Below are 17,591 nucleotides of genomic sequence, written 5' to 3' on the forward strand. Positions count from 1 at the left end.
TGCCTTGTTAAAGTATCTGATCGGCATGGTTACATTGTACTTTTTTTTTGGTTTTTGGAGACAGGGTTTCTCTGTGTAGTTTTGGTGACTGTCCTGGAACTCACTTTGGAGACCAGGCTGGCCTCAAACTCACAGAGATCTGCCTGGCTCTGCCTCCCAAGTGCTATGATTAAAGGCGTGAGCCACCACCGCCCGGCTACATTGTACTTTATATGTAAGTATCTACTTAAAAGCAACAATTTAAACTAGTGACCTATACTTGTGACCCCAACATTTGAGTGGTAGAGGCAGAAACATCCATAGTTTGAGGCCAGCAGGGCAGTGGTGGCCCATGCCTTTAATCCAAGCACTCAGGAGGCAGAGCCAGGCTGATCTCTGTGAGTTCGAGGCCAGCCTGGTCTACAAAGTGAGTTCCAGGAAAGGCGCAAAACTACACAGAGAAACCCTGTCTCCAAAAACCAAAACCAAAAACAAACAAACAAACAAAAAAAGCAAAGTTTGAGGCCAGAATGGACTATGTGAAGAGACTGTCTTTATAAAAATAAACTACTAAATAAGGGCTGAAGAGCTGGCTCAGTGGTTAAGAGCACTTGCTGTTCTTGTGGAGGACCCAGGTTCAGTTCCCAGCATCCATGTCAGGCAGCTCACCACCAGTTCCAGGAGACCCACGGCCCTCTTCTGGCCTCCAAAAGCACCTGTGTGCATGTGGTGCTCAAACATACACTCGGGCATACACACAAAGAATAAATTCCTTAGTTAATTAAAATAGTAAATCAAGGGGCTGGAGAGATGGCTGGATCATCAGTAAGAGCACTGACTGCTCTTCCAGAGGACCCGGGTTCAATTCCCACTACTCACATGACAACTCACAACTGTCTATAACTCCTGTTCCAGGGGATCTGACGCCCTCATACAGGCATACCTGCAGGCAATACACCAATGTACACAAAATGAAGATAAATTTTTTTAAAAAAAGACTAAAAAAAATCAAGAACTGACAGCCCTACTTGACAATCTATAATTCCAGTGTTTAAGCTGCGGGGTTAATGTGATTCTTGTAAATCTCAATCACCATTATAAGCAGAGGATGCAGGCATATGTCTCACCTATTCTACTGACAGAAAAACTAGACTCAGTCTACATTTCATCAAGGGAGAGATTGGCCCAGCTCTGGGTTTATATTAGAGTGGCTTTATCCTGCATATAGTACCTGGGCTCTGGAGCCCTGGACACCATGGCCTCTCAAGGGAAGAAGCCTCTTAGTGACAAAGGTGGTTACTCCCGTTGCTCCTGGTCTCAGCACACTTTCTTATTGGCACCACATTGCCTACTCATTTTATTTGGGGGATGTGCTTAATTTAAGGGAGGCAGGGGTATATCTACTTAGCTTCCCAGTTTTCTTAATATAAGTAAACAGTTACCAACTTGCTCACCACTCACATTGAGGCAAAAGAAGGAGGAACAGAGACATGGTCTAGCTGAGTGGGAAAGTGACAGGCTCATGTGGGAGCTATGGGGGAGATGGGACAATGCTAAAGTGTGCTCTGCAGAGGAGCCCATATGCACCCGCTGAGCTCCTGGAGTCCAGGGAAAGATCTGGAGTCTCCTCCTGCTCAGGGGTGAGAAATGTTCAGGCAGTCCCATCCACTGACGAGTCCACAGCCGTCATCCCTGAAGAGGTGAACATCCTAGACAAAAGGAAATCCGAAGGATTGCTCCCTGCTCGTGTTCCCACCCACCACCGGGTATAGGTGCAGGAGCATAGTAAACTGCTCTGGACAGGAGCCATTCCCAGTCCTGGGCTGGGGGTCACTTAGCTTCATTGAGAGTTTATTCCAGAGAAGGGCAAGACCAGGAAACTCATAAACAAATAAGATAATTGTATGATATACAGTTCCTGTGTTATAAATAAAACAGGACGAAGTAGAAAAAGTTACTGAGTTTCTGGTTTTACTTGGTGGCTGGAGGAAAATGTCACCTGACTTGAGAGGAGGTGTTCGCAGTTACACCCAGGGAGGGATCTTGATAGGAAGGGACAGGAAGAATGAGCAGAGGCAGGGGGATCTGGGGGAAAGGGAGAAGAGAGAAAGGCCACATCAGCAGGGTCTTGCACAGCCTGACTGCCACAGAGCCCCTTCCGGATGGGCCGGGGCTGGGGGATGAGTTCTGACGCTGGAGTTGGAAAGGTGGCTTGGTGGAGATGCTGATGCTCTGAAGAGGGGTGGCGGCTGTGGCCGCTGTCTGATACTGTGGGAATTTTACATGGAAGTTTACAGAGCTGACACTTGCAGGGCTGGGTGGGGCTGTCCAGATTACAAAGATTTCTGGGTCATGAGATGGGAGACTGGGGCCCTGTGCTAGGACTAAATAAGGGGTGCAGCAGGAGCCGTGGCACGGGGTTTCCCTTCGTGGTAGAGGGGTGAGGAAACCGTTCTGGAACCAGCTTAGAAGAGCTGTGTGGATGTTGTCTGGGTGAACAATAAAGCTTTCTTGGACACCTGGTTCTCACTGATGGGGATACTGGTGGAAGGCTTGTCTTGTCTGGGTGGGAGGACCTTAGGAATTTTCATCTGGACAGATGAAAACTGGTCTCCCAGGTCACAGGCTAGTCCCCCTGGTGAGGAGAAGGCCACAGCCACTCTGCCAGGGTCACAGGTTCAAACAGAGTAAAAGCATCACCCACTTCTTGGGCAGGTTGTTGAGCCCCCTGGCCTCAGGCTTCTCACGTCTCCACCTAAAATGTCCCTGCCTCGTGGTAGGAAGGCTCATCTCACCAAGGCCCATGCACAGGAAGCTCAAGATAGTTCTAGAAAATGCAGAGAGGTGCCGCCATGCCAAGTGAAAGAGGGAGCCACTAAGTCTGTGCCCTAAACACGGAGGCCAGGCATGCTGGCATGTGCCTGTGGTCCAGCTCTCAGGAGGCTGAGCCAGGAGGATCCTGAGTTCCAGAACTGCTTGGTCTCTGAGGGTGGGGGGTGGGGGGGCAGGGGAGCTCATGCACAAGAAAGCGTGCCAAGTGTGGTGACATGACACAGTACTGATTTTTCTATCTAGTTCAGGGAGCCTACACCGCAAATGTGCAAAATGCCCCAAGTCCTCCACTTTAACCCACTTATTTCACCTGGCAAGAATTTTACCAGGTTTTTTGTTTGTTGGTTGGTTTTGGTTTTCTTTGTTTGTTTGGGTTTAGTTTTTCCAGATAGGGTTTCTCTGTGTCACAGTCCTGGCTGTCCTGGAATTCACTCTGTAGACCAGGCAGACCTCGAACTCACAGAGGTCCGCCTGCCCCTGCCTCCCGAGTGCTGGGATTAAAGGTGTGTGACACCATTGCCTGGATTGAATTTCACCAGTTCTTGTTTTGTTTTGTTTTGTTTTGTTTTGTTTTGTTTTGTTTTGTTTTGAGACAAGGTTTCTCTGTGTAGTTTTGGTGCCTGTCCTGGATCTTGCTCTGTAGGCCAGGCTGGCCTCGAACTCACAGAGATCCTCCTGCCTCTGCCTCCCAAGTGCTGGGATTAAGGCGTGTGCTCTCGCCGCCCGGCCAAATTTCATCAGTTTTAAGGAAGAAAATTCTCATTAGTAGATGTGAGGTGGCCGGTTGGTGGACAGTTCTCAAGCACCATCGGGAGCTTCAGGTGGCAGCGCCGAGGAACAGCACAGAGTGACCTGTTCTGCCTGCTCTGTGGAAAGGATGGCTTCCTGCCTTGCCCTACCTTGGCACACTCCCTGCGTTGGCACCCAGTGGGGGGCAGGGAGTCAGGTGACACTGCTCAGGCCTCCAGCTGCGTGTTGAGAAACAGCTGATAATGTGCTGGAAGGAGTCTTGGAGTCTCTTTCCCATGAGCGGTGAGCAAGAAGAGTTGCGGCTCTCAGTGTTGGTGACTCGGCGGTCCTCGGTCCTCGGCGTAACCCTGCCTGGATGCTCCTCTGCCTGCCCCCGCTGTTTTGCTGGCCCTGGTGTGTCTGATCTTTCCTCCCCCAGGACCTTCCACTTGTCCAGTTCCTCCATCTCCACTCATGCTAACAGGATTCCAAAGCCTACTGGAGCCTCCCTGACCTCCAGAACATCACCGATAAATGCAATGATGCCCATAGTTGCCCTCTGGCTGGCCTGCGGTCAGCTTCTGTCCCTTGTCCTTAACGATCACCACCACTATAGGCCATGTAGTCAAGGTGCCAGCTGCTCTCAGCCAGCCCCACCCCCTTTGAGCCTTGCTGTCCCTGGAAGTGACCCCCAGTTGCGATCCTGGGGGCTGCAGGATGAGCATCGACAGGGTGCTCTGGAGGGAACTGTGGTGGACAAGACACAATTCCGCCCTTAGTCCTGCTTCATTGCTGGAGCTCCCTGTGAGTCCAAAGAGGTCGTATGTTCCTTCTATGTTTTCTTTTCTGTCTTTCCTTCAGACTTTTACTGTTATTATTTTGAGACAAGTTCTTACATGTAGCTCTGGCTGGCCTAGAACTCAGTAGAAAGCTAAGAATGGCCTTAAACTAAGAATGATCCCCCTGCGTCTGCCTCCTGAGTACCAGGATTACAGGCTGCACCATCAGAGGAGGCATGCTTGGTTGCACATGTGTGAGAGCTCTCCTGACTCCCCTGCCCCCCCACCCGCACCCCCCACCCTCGGAGACCAAGCAGTTCTGGAACTCAGGATCCTCCTGGCTCAGCCTCCTGAGAGCTGGACCACAGGCACATGCCAGCATGCCTGGCCTCCGTGTTTAGGGCACAGACTTAGTGGCTCCCTCTTTCACTTGGCATGGCGGCACCTCTCTGCATTTTCTAGAACTATCTTGAGCTTCCTGTGCATGGGCCTTGGTGAGATGAGCCTTCCTACCACAAGGCAGGGACATTTTAGGTGGAGACGTGAGAAGCCTGAGGCCAGGGGGCTCAACAACCTGCCCAAGAAGTGGGCGATGCTTTTACTCTGTTTGAACCTGTGACCCTGGCAGAGTGGCTGTGGCCTTCTCCTCACCAGGGGGACTAGCCTGTGACCTGGGAGACCAGTTTTCATCTGTCCAGATGAAAATTCCTAAGGTCCTCCCACCCAGACAAGACAAGCCTTCCACCATGATCAGAACCTGTGCGCCTGGCACATTTTTACTCATTCACTCGGGCGGTATTTATGAAATGTCCTAGGGGTGGAGCTGAACAGAGAACAAGAAAGACAAGAATTGTCACATGCCATGGGGGAGGCAAAAAAAAATCAGACTGCAGAATAGACAGGGCAGACAAGGCCAGCAGAGGAATTGAAACAGGCCAAGGGGAAGGGAGGGCCCAGGAGTCTGCAGTTGAAATTAGAAAGGCCTGGAAGGGCCTTTTTGTGGGAAGCTGGGCCTTCGGTGGCATCTGAAGGAGCCGAGGGGAAGTTCTTAACATCAGGCACAGCAGGTGCAAAAGGTGGTATGGGAGTGAGCCTGGAGCCGCAGGCATGGAAGGATGCCTGCGTGCCTAGAGAAGCTGGATGGTCTGTGCCATCAGCAGGTACCTCATAAGTACTGTAGCCTGGGCACTGTAGACTGGAGTGCCTGCACACCAAAGGGAGTGCTCAGGTCCCACTTAGGCTCCCACTGGGTGTCCTGCCTGCTGTGTTGAATGCTGGCAGTGGGGTCTGGGAGCCACCATGCAGCAGAGGAAGGACTGTGGATGTAGATCTAGGAATACCACACAGGTAAAGTGATCAGACTCTAGAAAGGGATGCCCCAAGGCTTTTGCCACAGCCTAAGTCACTTAGGAAGAGTTGACCTTTGAGGGGCCTGCTGGAGCCACGTGTAATTCCTATAATTGATTATGGGGCCAGGAAGGCCCCCAATCATCTTAACCTTCCTAGGTTCTTTCCAAGAGTAGAGACCGATGGACTGGGCTGCACGCAGACGAAGGAAGATTCTCCTGGCCTCCACCACACCCTCGCTCACTGCTTTAGGTGTCGGGACCACATGCCTGGCATTTCTCAACAGGCGATGGTGACTCTCACATCAGCCAATCAGACACAGGAGGAGGGAATGTACTGGCCCTTCACCTGTGTGTAAGCCTCTATATAAGGCCCTGCTTCTGCGGGCTGAACCCAGATGACTGTGCCCGTCAAACCTGCTCTCGGTTGCTGTTCAGCCCAGCCTAAGACTGAGCCTCCGACCATCACTGCCACGGGAAAGGACGGCTAATGCGAGTCTGTCCCACCAGATCCAGTCAGCATGCCAGAGGGACGGTGGATGGATCAGGACAATGGACAGGTCAGGACAGGCCCCCAGCTGTTCTGAGCAAGAGGGGCCATCATCTCCTTCATCAGGAGTGGGGGTGGCGCCTGGTTTGTGGGGAAATGAAGGGAATAGCTTGTCTCACCATGCTTGGTTAAAGTGCTGGAGCATTCTTCAGCTGCCGAGTCCCATCATAGAGCCATAGGGGCCAGACAGTTGGAAGGAATGCTGGAATTTCTAGTCACATCTCCTGGTTACTGGAGTTGAAAAAAGGGGAAAGCAGGTGTCTGGAAGCAGGGGTACAGTGAGCTAAGCATGTTATCAGTGTGACGGATTCCCACCCATATTCCCGGGGCTGAGAGATTGGATTTGAGCAGAAGGATACAAAGGGCCAACTTCTCTTCTATGCTTGGTGACCCTCTCCTTGGCCACTGCATTAGTCAGCCACCTGTTCTAACCTCCTATCCAGACTGGTGTGTGTGTGTGTGTGTGTGTGTGTGTGTGTGTGTATGGGTGTGTGTGTGTGTGTGTGTGTGTGTGTGTATGTGTTTGTGTATGCGCTCATGTGTAAGAGTGAGTATGTGTGTGTGCACACATGCGCTTATGTGTGTATGTGTTTGTGAGAAAGTGTTATGTGCATGTGAGAGAGTGGTGTGTGTGTATGTGTGTGTGTGTGTGTGCACACTTGTGCTTGTGTATGTGAGAGAGAAATTGTGCGTGTGTATGGTGTGGTATGTGGTGTGGTGTGTTCTTGTGCATGAGAGAAGAGTGTGTGTGTGTGTGAGAGAGAGAGAGAGAGAATGTTTGTATGTGGTGGGTGATGTGGTGGATGTGTCTACAAGAGAAGAGGGAGAGAGAGAGAGGAGAGGAGGAGAGGGAGAGAGAGAGAGAGAGAGAGTATTTCAAGTATTTTCTCCTACCAGAAAGAACAGAGGGCTGGGGCATGAGGTCCAAAAGGCTGACAAGGAGGTTCTCCTAGGAGGAGGAAGACACATGCAGGAAGGCTGCTTGAGTGTTGGGCAGGGTGAGAAGATCCTGAGAGGGTGCCAGACCTGGGGCAGGTTTCTTTCTCAGTAGAACTCACCGCTATCTAACCTGGAGCTGAATTACAAACACAGCCCACTTTCTGTCTGTTTTCTGAGATCAGGACTTGCTCTACTGCCCAGGCTGGCCTCCAACGCTCAGGCTCAAGGGGCTTCCCAAGCATCTGGGACCACACCCAGCTCACCTGCTTTCTCTCTCTCTCTCTCTCTCTCTCTCTCTCTCTCTCTCTCTCTCTCTCTCTCTCTCTCTCTCAGCCAACAGCCCCTCACACATGCTCAGTAAGTGCTCTCCAGTCCCAAACAATGCTTTCCTAATTTGGGTTTTTGTTGTGTTTTGTTTTCATTTTTGTTTTGTGACAGGGTTTCATGTAACCCAGATTGGTACAAACTTGCTGTGTAGCCCAGGCTGGCCTAGAATTCCTACTCCTGCAGCTTCCACCTCTGGCAAACTGTCTTGTTCTCCAACTGTATGAATAAGCCAATCAATAGCAGGCCACCCAGCGTGGCCTTGAGGGTCTGCTTGGCTGAATCCACTTACACCTTCATCCTGGACTGACTTTGGGGCTCCAGGGGCCTGGGACAGAACTAGAGTTTGGAGTGACTTTCCAGTTCACCTTGACGGTGGCTTGCTACAAATCGATTAACATACCATGAGTCTTTGCTTTGAGAGTCATTTGGTGCCAATCTAATTGCAGGGTTGTTGATCCTGCCAGGGAAAGGTCACAATTCAGGGGTGCCTACGATGTCTACCTCTGCAACTCAGGCGGGGTCAAGCTCTGTGTTTATTTAGGTGGATGTCTCTGAATCGGGGAAACACACGGCACACCTCTGTACTGTGTGGGAAGGGAGGAATCCTGTCCCGACAGTGACATCTTCCTGACTGAGGCAGTTCTGGGCAACTATCTTCTCTCTTGTGACTTTTCCAGAACTTTCTCCACCTTAGTCAACATCCATTGTCCTCTGGTACGTTTCCATCCTCCTCAACACTAGCACATTAGGAGGATGTGCTAACTTCTCTCAACCGAGACAAAAATCTGAAAAGGAAATGTCTCTCTGGGTGGTGACCTTGCACCAGGTGCAGAGAGTTGAGAGGTGTGCTCTACAGAGACGATCCACTGTGCTCCTCTTGGGGTGGATCGAGAGGTCTGCTCTACAGAGACGATCCACTGTGCTCCTCTTGGGGTGGATCGAGAGGTCTGCTCTACAGAGACAGTCCACTGTGCTCCTCTTGGGGTGGGAATAGAGCAGGAGAGTGGCAACCCAACTCTGCCCTGGGACCTACTCCTCCTGGCACTGAGGTGCTCTGGGCTGGTTTCAGGGCTGCTGGCCACTCCCCAAACTTTCTCCCATGTTGATTCTCTTTTTCTGGTTTTTGTGGCTGCTTTGTTTTCCTTTTAAAATAATTTTTTCATTTATCTATTTACTTATTTATTGGGGGAGAGGGACACTAGTGTGGAGGTCAGAGGACAACCGGAGTTTGTTCTCTCACTTCACCTTGTGGGTTCCAGGGTTTGGACTCAGGTCGTCAGGCTTAATGGCTATCTAACTTGGCCCCCGTCCCTTTAAATGATTTAAAAACTGTTCAGGGTTTGTTTTGTGAAGCCCCCGGTGGGGGGCTCCCAGGACTCTGTCCCACTTCGTGCTGTCGTCATTGGCCCTTGGTTCATATGTTATATCTGTCACTGACGTGTGAGGTAGCTGTGCGCACTCATGCTCCAGGCGTCTGAGAATGGGCAAGGGGAACCCCAGACACAGTGCAGGTAGTTCTGGGAGGTCACATCAGGTGAAGGGAATCTGAGAGGTTGGTGCCCGGTGGCCTGAGGGCCGACACAGAGGTCAGGGACTGGCACAAGAGGAACCAGGCCTGGGTGGGGCTCTGAACAGCCAAGTGACGGACTGATGAAGACTCTGCCTAGGAAAAGAAGGAAGGGTGTGGAGGAAGAGAGAGGAAGGGAAGGACGGAGGACAGGGGGGCAGGAAGAGAATGAGGGGAACAGCAGTGGGGTGGGTGCCCCATACACTGAAGACGGTACCCCATCTTCAGATCGGTAGGACAGGTCAGATCACGGGAAGGGACTCCTCAAGCCCCACCCTTTTCCTGGACCACGTCAGGACCGTGAGTGGGATCAGCATAGGATCAGTAGCTCTGAGATCTTTCTAAACATACATACACATACATACATACATACATACATACATACATACATATCTCTCTATCTCTATCTATCTGTCTGTCTGTCTGTCTACCTATCTATATCTATGTGTCTATCCTTCCTTCCTTCCCTTCTTCCTTCCTCCCTTCCTTCCTTTTCTCCTCCTCCTTCACCTCCTCTTCTTCCTCCTCCTCCTTTTTAGTTTTTCAAGACAGGGTGTCTCTATTTCGCTCTGGCTGTCCTGGAACTCTCTTTGTAGATCATTCTGGCCTCAAACTCACAGAGATCCACCTGCCACAGATCCTTCCTTTTTTCTTTTTAATTAGCAGCTTTACTGACCATATTTCACAAGCCTCATAATTCACCCATTCTGATGTGGCTTTAGTGTCTTCACAAACACATGCACACATCTCACAGTCAATTTCCATATCCAAGGCACATCAGATGGAGTATGGCATCCTGGAGACACCCCCAGCTGACCGGTTGGGGCTGGCTTCAGGTGTATGTGGTTCCTTGCCCCGTGCTGGGCTTGTTGCTCAGCTGTCGCTGTCTACAAGTTCTGATTGTCTCGATCAGAAGCAAGTACGACCACACATGGTTTATACTGGGAATTAGTGCACAGTAGGCCAGCGCTCTACCAACTGAGCTGCATCCCTGGCTTGAGTTTATTTATGTATTTATTATTTTAATATAATGTATTTTCACTTTTTTTTGACAAGGTCTCACTATGTCATTCGTGGCTGGCCTGGAACTTGCTGTGTAGGCCAGCCTGGTCTTGAAATCACAGAGATCTACCTGCCTCTGCCTCCTAAGTGCTGGGATTAAAGTTGCCACCAAGCCTGGCTTTATTTTCACTCTCCACCAGGCTCTGCAGTTTACAGCTGACCCTGTTCTGATGTGGAGGTAAACACTATGCAGATGTTAGGTCCATAAGAGCCCTTGGGATGTGTGCATGACTGACTTGCTGACAAAGGGCGGGGTGCCCCAGGGCCTGCACCTCCAAACCTCCTAGCCTCTCGTGCCTCTATGGTGCAGACAGTGGCTCCAGCTACGGGTGCTCCTGTCCTCCAAGCTCCACGTGTGTCTAGGGCCACTCCAAGAAGGTCTGCCCCATGCCATTCTAAATCTCTGTATTGCTAGAACTCTTCCTGGCAGTTTGGCTTGGCATCCCAAGTCCCGTCCCTCACCCCCACCCCGTCCTGACACACACATCTTGAAAGGACACCGGTCACTCTGGTGAGCTCACCGACTCCATCTGTGAAAATCTACTCCCAACAAGCTCACATTCACAGGTCCTTTGGGATGTGACTTAGAACACCTTAGGGCCAGCTGTCCACAGGAAACCAGGAGTGAGCTGGTGGCGCTCATGCCTGCTCTCTGCTCATCTCCATGGGAACCTCTTCCTTGTGATGACTCTGGCCTGCCCACCTGCTCTCCAGAGTTCTCTCTGCATCAGGAAGTTCTGGGGAAGAGGATTCATGGAGGCTGGTCGCTGACTGGCCTGTGGACACTGGGCAGCAAAGACACCTGCTAACTCCCTCTAGTGTTCTGGGTTCTAAGTCAGGCTCCATCCAGAATCTGCATCCTCTAAGGAACTGAGGAAGTCATAGGTCAGAGGTGTTCGAAGTCATTTCTGAAACCAACTCAATCTTTTATTGTTTCTCTTCCCACTTGCCTTTAGTCTTTGGTGCTCAGACTGTGAGTTTTGGAGCAGGTCACATGGTTTGAAGTAACTTCACGGGCCTTCCTGCCTGGCCCTACTCCACACAGCCTGTGGAAAAAGAGCCATTGGCAGCTCACCAGGAGACGCCAGATTCCAGCCAACTGCACGAAGGCCCTGCAGAAGCAACTCTGGGCACCTCTGGTGAGTAACTTGCTGGAGCCTAGAGTCCTGGCTTTTTAGCTGTTCCTCTTGTTGCTGTGAAGAAACAGGTTGTTTGGGCCCACGGTTTGGGGGAACATTGTATCACGGTGTGGAAGTCGAGGCAGCAGGAGCATGCGCTGCTCACACTGCATCAGAGACAGGGAGCAGAGATGCATGCTGCTGTCCAGCTGGCTTCCTCCTCTTCATTCATGTGTGATCTCAGCCCATTGGCATGGTGCCACCCACTCAGGGCCAGTCTTCACCCCTCAGACCTCCCTGGAAACACTCTTACAGATACGTACAGGGACTTTTTTTCAGATGGTTCTAAATATAGGCAAGCCGATGATCAGCTGTTCCAGGTGGACTGGGTGCTGCTCATGGGGACAGGGTACTTACTCCCTCCAGCCATCACTTTCTGTTTGTTATAAACACAGAAGTTGGCTTGCTATGGTTTTTGGGCATCTTCATGGGATACTCAACGCCAACTGGCCCAGCTCATTAAGACAAATGAAAATAATCAAACCACAGGAATTTGTGGTCCGGAGTCTGTTCCCACCTATGCTCAGAGATGCACAAGGATGTTGGCAGGGCTGTGTGTGTGATGTGGAAACCTAGAGTGGCCCAATATCCGCCCACAGAGCATCACTGGTTTAAGTGGATGGTGCTGTGTGACTTGATCTTCCACAGAGGCAGAAGCCAGCAATGGTAGACATGGCAGCAGTCATTGTAAAATGACTAAAGACCGGGGAGCTATGGAGCGGGAGCCCTTTCCAGCCCCTGGTTGGTCTGGGCGCCAGTGGTTTTTGTTTGTTTATTAAATGAGATCCAGCTGTAACTCACCTTGCCCTTTATGCAGCCATCTTGATCCACCCCCTGACTCCGACAGGCAATCCAGTCCTTTCCTGGTGCTCTCCCCGCTCCGTCCCCCGCCTGACCATTTCTGCCCTTAGAACAGCAGCGGCATTGCCGGCTGCCAAACACAGCATCTACGCTCTAAGGTTTACTCCAGGACAGCTTCTCTGCTTTACTGTATTTTCTCCCCACTTTGTGTGTGTGTGTGTGTGTGTGTGTGTGTGTGTGTGTGTGTGTGTGTGTGCTACTGAGAATGGAACCTAGTACCCAGCACCTCAGCAATGCTGGGTAAATACTGCAGCACTGAGCTGTGCTCCCAGCCCCTGACCTGATTTTTACCACCATCTTCTTGGGTTAATGAAATCCCTGGACCATGAACAGCAAATGGCAAATGTGGTTTACTGACACCAGGTGAAACCTGCTGCCTGCCTGAGGTGGGGGATGGGGAGTAGGGACAGGGGTGGGATGTGAGCCTAGTGTCGATACAGGGTGTTCCTGTGACTCTCTGACTCTCTGAGCTGGGTGTTGTTTCTGTACCAGTGGTGTGGGGCCCGGAGGGTTGGAGCAGAAAACTCCCAGGCCTCCCAAGCACAGTCTTTGAATGCACCCCATTCTCTCAGAATCCATGATTGCACCCCTATCCCACCCTCTCAGAGTCCATGATTGCATCCCACCCTCTCAGAGTCCATGATTGCATCCCACCCTCTCAGAGTCCATGATTGCACCCCACCCTCTCAGAGTCCATGATTGCACCACTATTCTGCCCTCTCAGAGTCCATGATTGCACCCCATCCCACCCTCTTAGAGTCCGTGATTGCACCCCATCCCACCCTCTCAGAGTTCGTGATTGCACCCCATCCCACCCTCTCAGAGTCCGTGATTGCACCCCTATTCTGCCCTCTCAGAGTCCAGGAATGGCAGAACTGTGCCGCATGGATTCCACGCTGACGGCTCTGGATGAGGAGATGCTCTGGGACATGCTGGAGAGCCACCGCTGTAAGATCGTACAGAGCATCTGCCCCAGCCGCCTCACCCCCTACCTGCGCCAGGCCAAGGTGCTGGGCCAGCTGGATGAGGAGGAGGTCCTCCACAGCCCCCGATTCACCAACAGTGCCATGAGAGTTGGTGAGTCTAGAGCCGCTGGCCTCTCCCTGAGTTGCCTGGGTTACAGCCGGCTCAGCTCTTCCTGTCCAGCAGTTCAACAAGGCTGATGCTGTAGCAATGGTGTGGGAGGAGCAGACTTCAACACTAAGAGTGGCTCCTGCCTGTCATCCCAACATTCCAAGTGACTGAGGCAGGGGGATTGCTACAAGTTCAAGGCCAGTCTGGACTATAGTGTGAGACTCTCTCAAAAAGGAGAGATCTGTTGGTAGAAACTTTGCCACCATACACCAAGAACTGAATAGATCCCAGTACCACATAAACCAAGCACTGTGGTATGTACCTGGTGGAAGCAGAAAGATCAGAAGTTTAAGGCCATCTCCACTCTGTATTGACAAGTCTGGGCAGCCTAGATTACATGAGGCCCCACCTCAAAACAACCTCCACAACAAAAGCATCAAGGGGACCAAGGTTCCCAATTTTTGGGACACTGATTTAGTCCCCTAACAAAGTCCCAGCAAATAGCTATAAACAATGCTGTGTTAAAAGACTATGGTGGGATTGGGGTGTAGCTCAGTGATAGAGTACATATTTCCCATGTACAAGGCCCTGACTTCCATCCCTACCACAAGGGGAAGAAGCCGCACAAGGACGCATGCTCTTAGTTCTGCTGCCCAGAAGTCTTGAATGTTGTATGGACAGGGCCATGGTCCCACTGCAGGCTCTGTGGAGACTCTTCTTGCCTTTCAGCTCTAGGTGGTCCAGGAAACTTTTGGCATGTGGCGCATCACTCCAACTCTGTCTCCATCTTCATAGGCCCTTTCCTGTGTTTTCCGTTTCTTCTTGTAAGCATAACTTATAATTGGAATATGGCCCACTTCATCTCCATTTTCTTTTATCTATTTTTTATTTTTTATTTTTTTGGTTTTTCGAGACGGGGTTTCTCTGTGAAACAGTCCCGGCTGTCCTGGAACTCACTCTGTAGCCCAGGCTGGCCTCGAACTCACAGAGATCCACCTGGCTCTGCCTCCCAAGTGCTGGGATTAAAGGCGTGTGCCACCACCACCCGTTTTTTGATCAAGACACTGTGTCATGTATCCTTGAACTTGCCATGTAGCCGAGGATGACTTTGAATTTTCAATTCGTCTCTCTCTACTCGGATGATAGGTGTGTGCCAGCACTCACGCTGTGCAGACATGCTACCAGCTGAGCTGCATCCTCAGCCCCAGCATAAACTTTCCTTGCTATCTTTCACTTCATTATATCCACAAAGACCCTTTGTCCGAAGGAAACACCCCACACAGGCACCATTTATTTAGTTCTCCATTGCTGTGAAAAACATCAGGACCAAAAGCAATTTGGGGAGGAAAGGGTTTGTTTGACTAGCACTTCGCAACCACGACCTATCATTGAGGAAGCCAGGGCAGGAACTAAAGCAGAGGCCATGGAGGAATGGTACTCATTGGCTTCCTCCTCATGCTTTGCTCAACCTCTTTCTTATACACCCCAGGACCACCTGCCCAGAGGTGGCACCGTCCACAGTGCTCTAGGTCCTTCTATATCCATCACTAATCAAGAAAATGTCCCACGGGCTCGCATACAGGCCAGTCTGATGGGGACAACTCCAAGGAGAGTCCCTCTTCCACTCTGACTCTAGTTTATTGAGTTGATAAAAACTAACCCACACAGGTAGTTTTGGGGGTGGCATATCTTTTGGGGGCACTGGTCATCCCACTGTAGTTGTCTTTAGAAATTGTTCTTCTACTATTTCCTCACCTGTAAGTGACTGTACCACTGAAGGGTGTTGGGTGAAGTCCTACTGTTGATGAAATGCTCTCTGCAAAAGCAGGCCACAGAAGCCAGGCGGCGGGCGGAAATCATCGATGTCATAATGTAGGTGCCTGGATCTCAAGTATAGGAGAGATTGAACTGAGCACTTACTCCAGCTGAGAAAAGCGGGATTTGAGTCCTGCATTTGAGATGCCCTAAAGCTCTCTGGGATTACTCCCTGGAACTCCAAAAGACAAAAGACTGCTGTTTTCTACACACACACACACACACACACACACACACACAGAGAGAGAGAGAGAGAGAGAGAGAGAGAGAGAGAGAGAGAGAGCGAGCCCTCAGCATGGTAAGACATGCCCCTTTATACCCAGCTCATAGCAGAACATTTTCTTGCCCCTAGTAGGGGTCCAACTAATATAGCTCTTGCTTCTTCAAGCTGATGATATATGAGTAAAGGTGGTGGACAGAGCCTGTGAAAACAGTGAAGGCCTGTGCACCTCTCCATCAGGGATCCCAGAGAACTCCAACACCCACATGTACAAAGCTGTCTACACCCTTTGGTGGCTCAGGCTGGCTGGCTCTCTCTTTCAAGGGCACCTGTTGGATCTGCTGAAGGCCCGAGGGAAGAATGGGGCTGTCGCCTTTCTGGAAAGCCTGAAGTTCCATAACCCTGATGTCTACACCCTGGTCACTGGGCTGCAGCCTGACATCGACTTCAGCACCTTCAGCGGTGAGAGCTTCATCAGAGGGCTGTAGGCACTGCGCTTCCCTCCAGGCTGGGGTCTCTGGCCCTGGGCCCGGCACTCTCGAGGGTGGGGAAGAAGAAGCCCCTGGTTTTTGCATGCTTCGAGGCCTATCTTTAGTCACCAGCCCTGTGAGGAGACTCTGGGGGGGCAGCCATGCATCCCAGGAGTGGAAGGCTGACCTTTATGCTGCTTAAGGGGAAGCCTAGGGTCTCTCTTCCGACTTTTGCAGGCGAACACAGTCATGCAATAAAGCCTTAGCCTGTGTGGTGGGAAACGTGGTCATGTTCAGGAGCTGACAGACTCTTTCCTCTTGAAATTTCTTGGTGTTAAATTGGTTTGGGTGTTAAAAGAGCAGGCCCAGGAAACTCAAAACAGCATCTAATAAACCATCTGCTCTGGTTTGGTGTGACAGACGCATTTGTGAGTTTATAAGGCAGATTTATGTCACTGCTGTGTTTTCCTTGGAGTCCCATGGAAATTGCTAACTTCGAGTGCAATCAGTTCGGAACGGGGGCCGGAGGAGAATGGCAGGGTCTTGTGGGGAACACCTACAAGGGCAGTCCAAATCATGACAACAAATATGGAGTCCAAAAAAGCAGGAGGCTTTCAGAGAGACCAACAGAGTAGGCCTGTAGGCTCGCAAGGGTCTGGCCAAGGGGTACAAGACCCAGGGAGCTGAGTAAGGAAGGGCAAGGTGACAGAGAGCGGGACTGCCCATCTACAGGTCTCATGGAGACATCCAAGCTGACCGAGTGCCTGGCTGGGGCCATCAGCAGCCTGCAGGAGGAGCTGGCCCAGGAGAAGGCGCAGAGGGAGATGCTGCTTCGGAGATGCCAGCAGCTGAAGGAGCGCCTGGGCTTGGCCGAGGCCCGTGCAGAGGGCCTGCGCCAGCTGGAGGTTGACCATAGCCGCATGAAGCGTGAGGTCAGTGCCCACTTCCACGAGGTCCTGAAGCTGAAGGATGAGATGCTGAACCTGTCTCTGCACTACAGCAACGCACTTCGGGAGAAGGAGCTGGCTGCCACACGCTGCCACAGCCTGCAGGAGGAGGTACCCTACACTTGAGGATTCAAGCCAGGTGTTGGGGGGTATTCTCTTGAGCCCAGCCTGGGAACCAGCCTCCACCCACCATGGCCTGCAGACCTCCTGGCTTTGCCTTATGGGGTGCTTCCTTTCAGGGAGGCCAGGCCAACACAGGGGGAGGTCTTGGAAATCCAACTTTTTCTTGAGCCTCTGACCAAAAGAAGGAGGAGGCCAGCTTGATCTAGCTGGGTAGTTTGGGGGTTCAGGACCCTGGACACACACAGACTCCTGGACCCTGCATGTTACCCCAGGAAACTTTGCCTGTGACGGGTCCAGTTCCCCTGGCTCTCAGCATCCCTAGCCCTCACTGGCTTCACTTCGTGGTGGTGGTGGTGGTGGTGGTGTTCTGTGAGTTCACATTCTCTCCATCAGAGGAACACAAGAGAGCAGTGAAAGCAGGGTGCTAACAAGCTGGCACGGCCCCCTTGGTCTGCTCAAGCTGCTAGTTTAAACACTGTATCTCATCTGTAGTAAAGTAAAGCTAAATCGCCTTTCCCCGCTGGCTGCATTAGTTACTTTTCTGTAGCTGTGATAAAACACTGTGGCCAAGCAGGGCAGGAGTGGCGCAGGCCTTTAATCCCAGCACTCGGGAGGCAGAGTCAGGTGGATCTCTGTGAGTTCGAGGCCAGCCTGGGCTATAGAGCGAGTTCCAGGACAGGAACCAAAACTACACAGAGAAACACTGTCTCGAAAAAACAAAACACAAACACACACACACACACACACACACACACACACACACACACACACACACACACACACCCCACTGTGG

General features: G+C 51.4%; 1 protein-coding gene across 5 annotated transcripts in view; it reads left to right on the forward strand.

The window, feature by feature from the left end:
• Positions 1-5,706: 5,706 nt before the first annotated feature.
• Card14 (caspase recruitment domain family member 14) overlaps positions 5,707-17,591 on the forward strand; it is a 28,569-nt gene continuing 16,684 nt past the window's right edge. For 4 of the 5 annotated variants that reach the window (XM_037201076.1, XM_037201077.1, XM_037201075.1 and 1 more), the window contains exons 1-5: positions 10,171-10,288; positions 11,067-11,249; positions 13,007-13,226; positions 15,583-15,720; positions 16,461-16,786. In XM_037201076.1, coding sequence (XP_037056971.1) covers positions 13,016-13,226; positions 15,583-15,720; positions 16,461-16,786 — 675 coding nt within the window. In that variant the 5' untranslated portion in view covers positions 10,171-10,288; positions 11,067-11,249; positions 13,007-13,015. Of the gene's footprint in view, positions 6,226-10,170; positions 10,289-11,066; positions 11,250-13,006; positions 13,227-15,582; positions 15,721-16,460; positions 16,787-17,591 lie in introns of those variants that run through there. The other variant, XM_028862464.2, reaches the window with a different exon arrangement.

Source organism: Peromyscus leucopus, chromosome 8b (genome assembly GCF_004664715.2).
Source record: "Peromyscus leucopus breed LL Stock chromosome 8b, UCI_PerLeu_2.1, whole genome shotgun sequence".
Lineage (NCBI taxonomy): Eukaryota > Metazoa > Chordata > Mammalia > Rodentia > Cricetidae > Peromyscus > Peromyscus leucopus.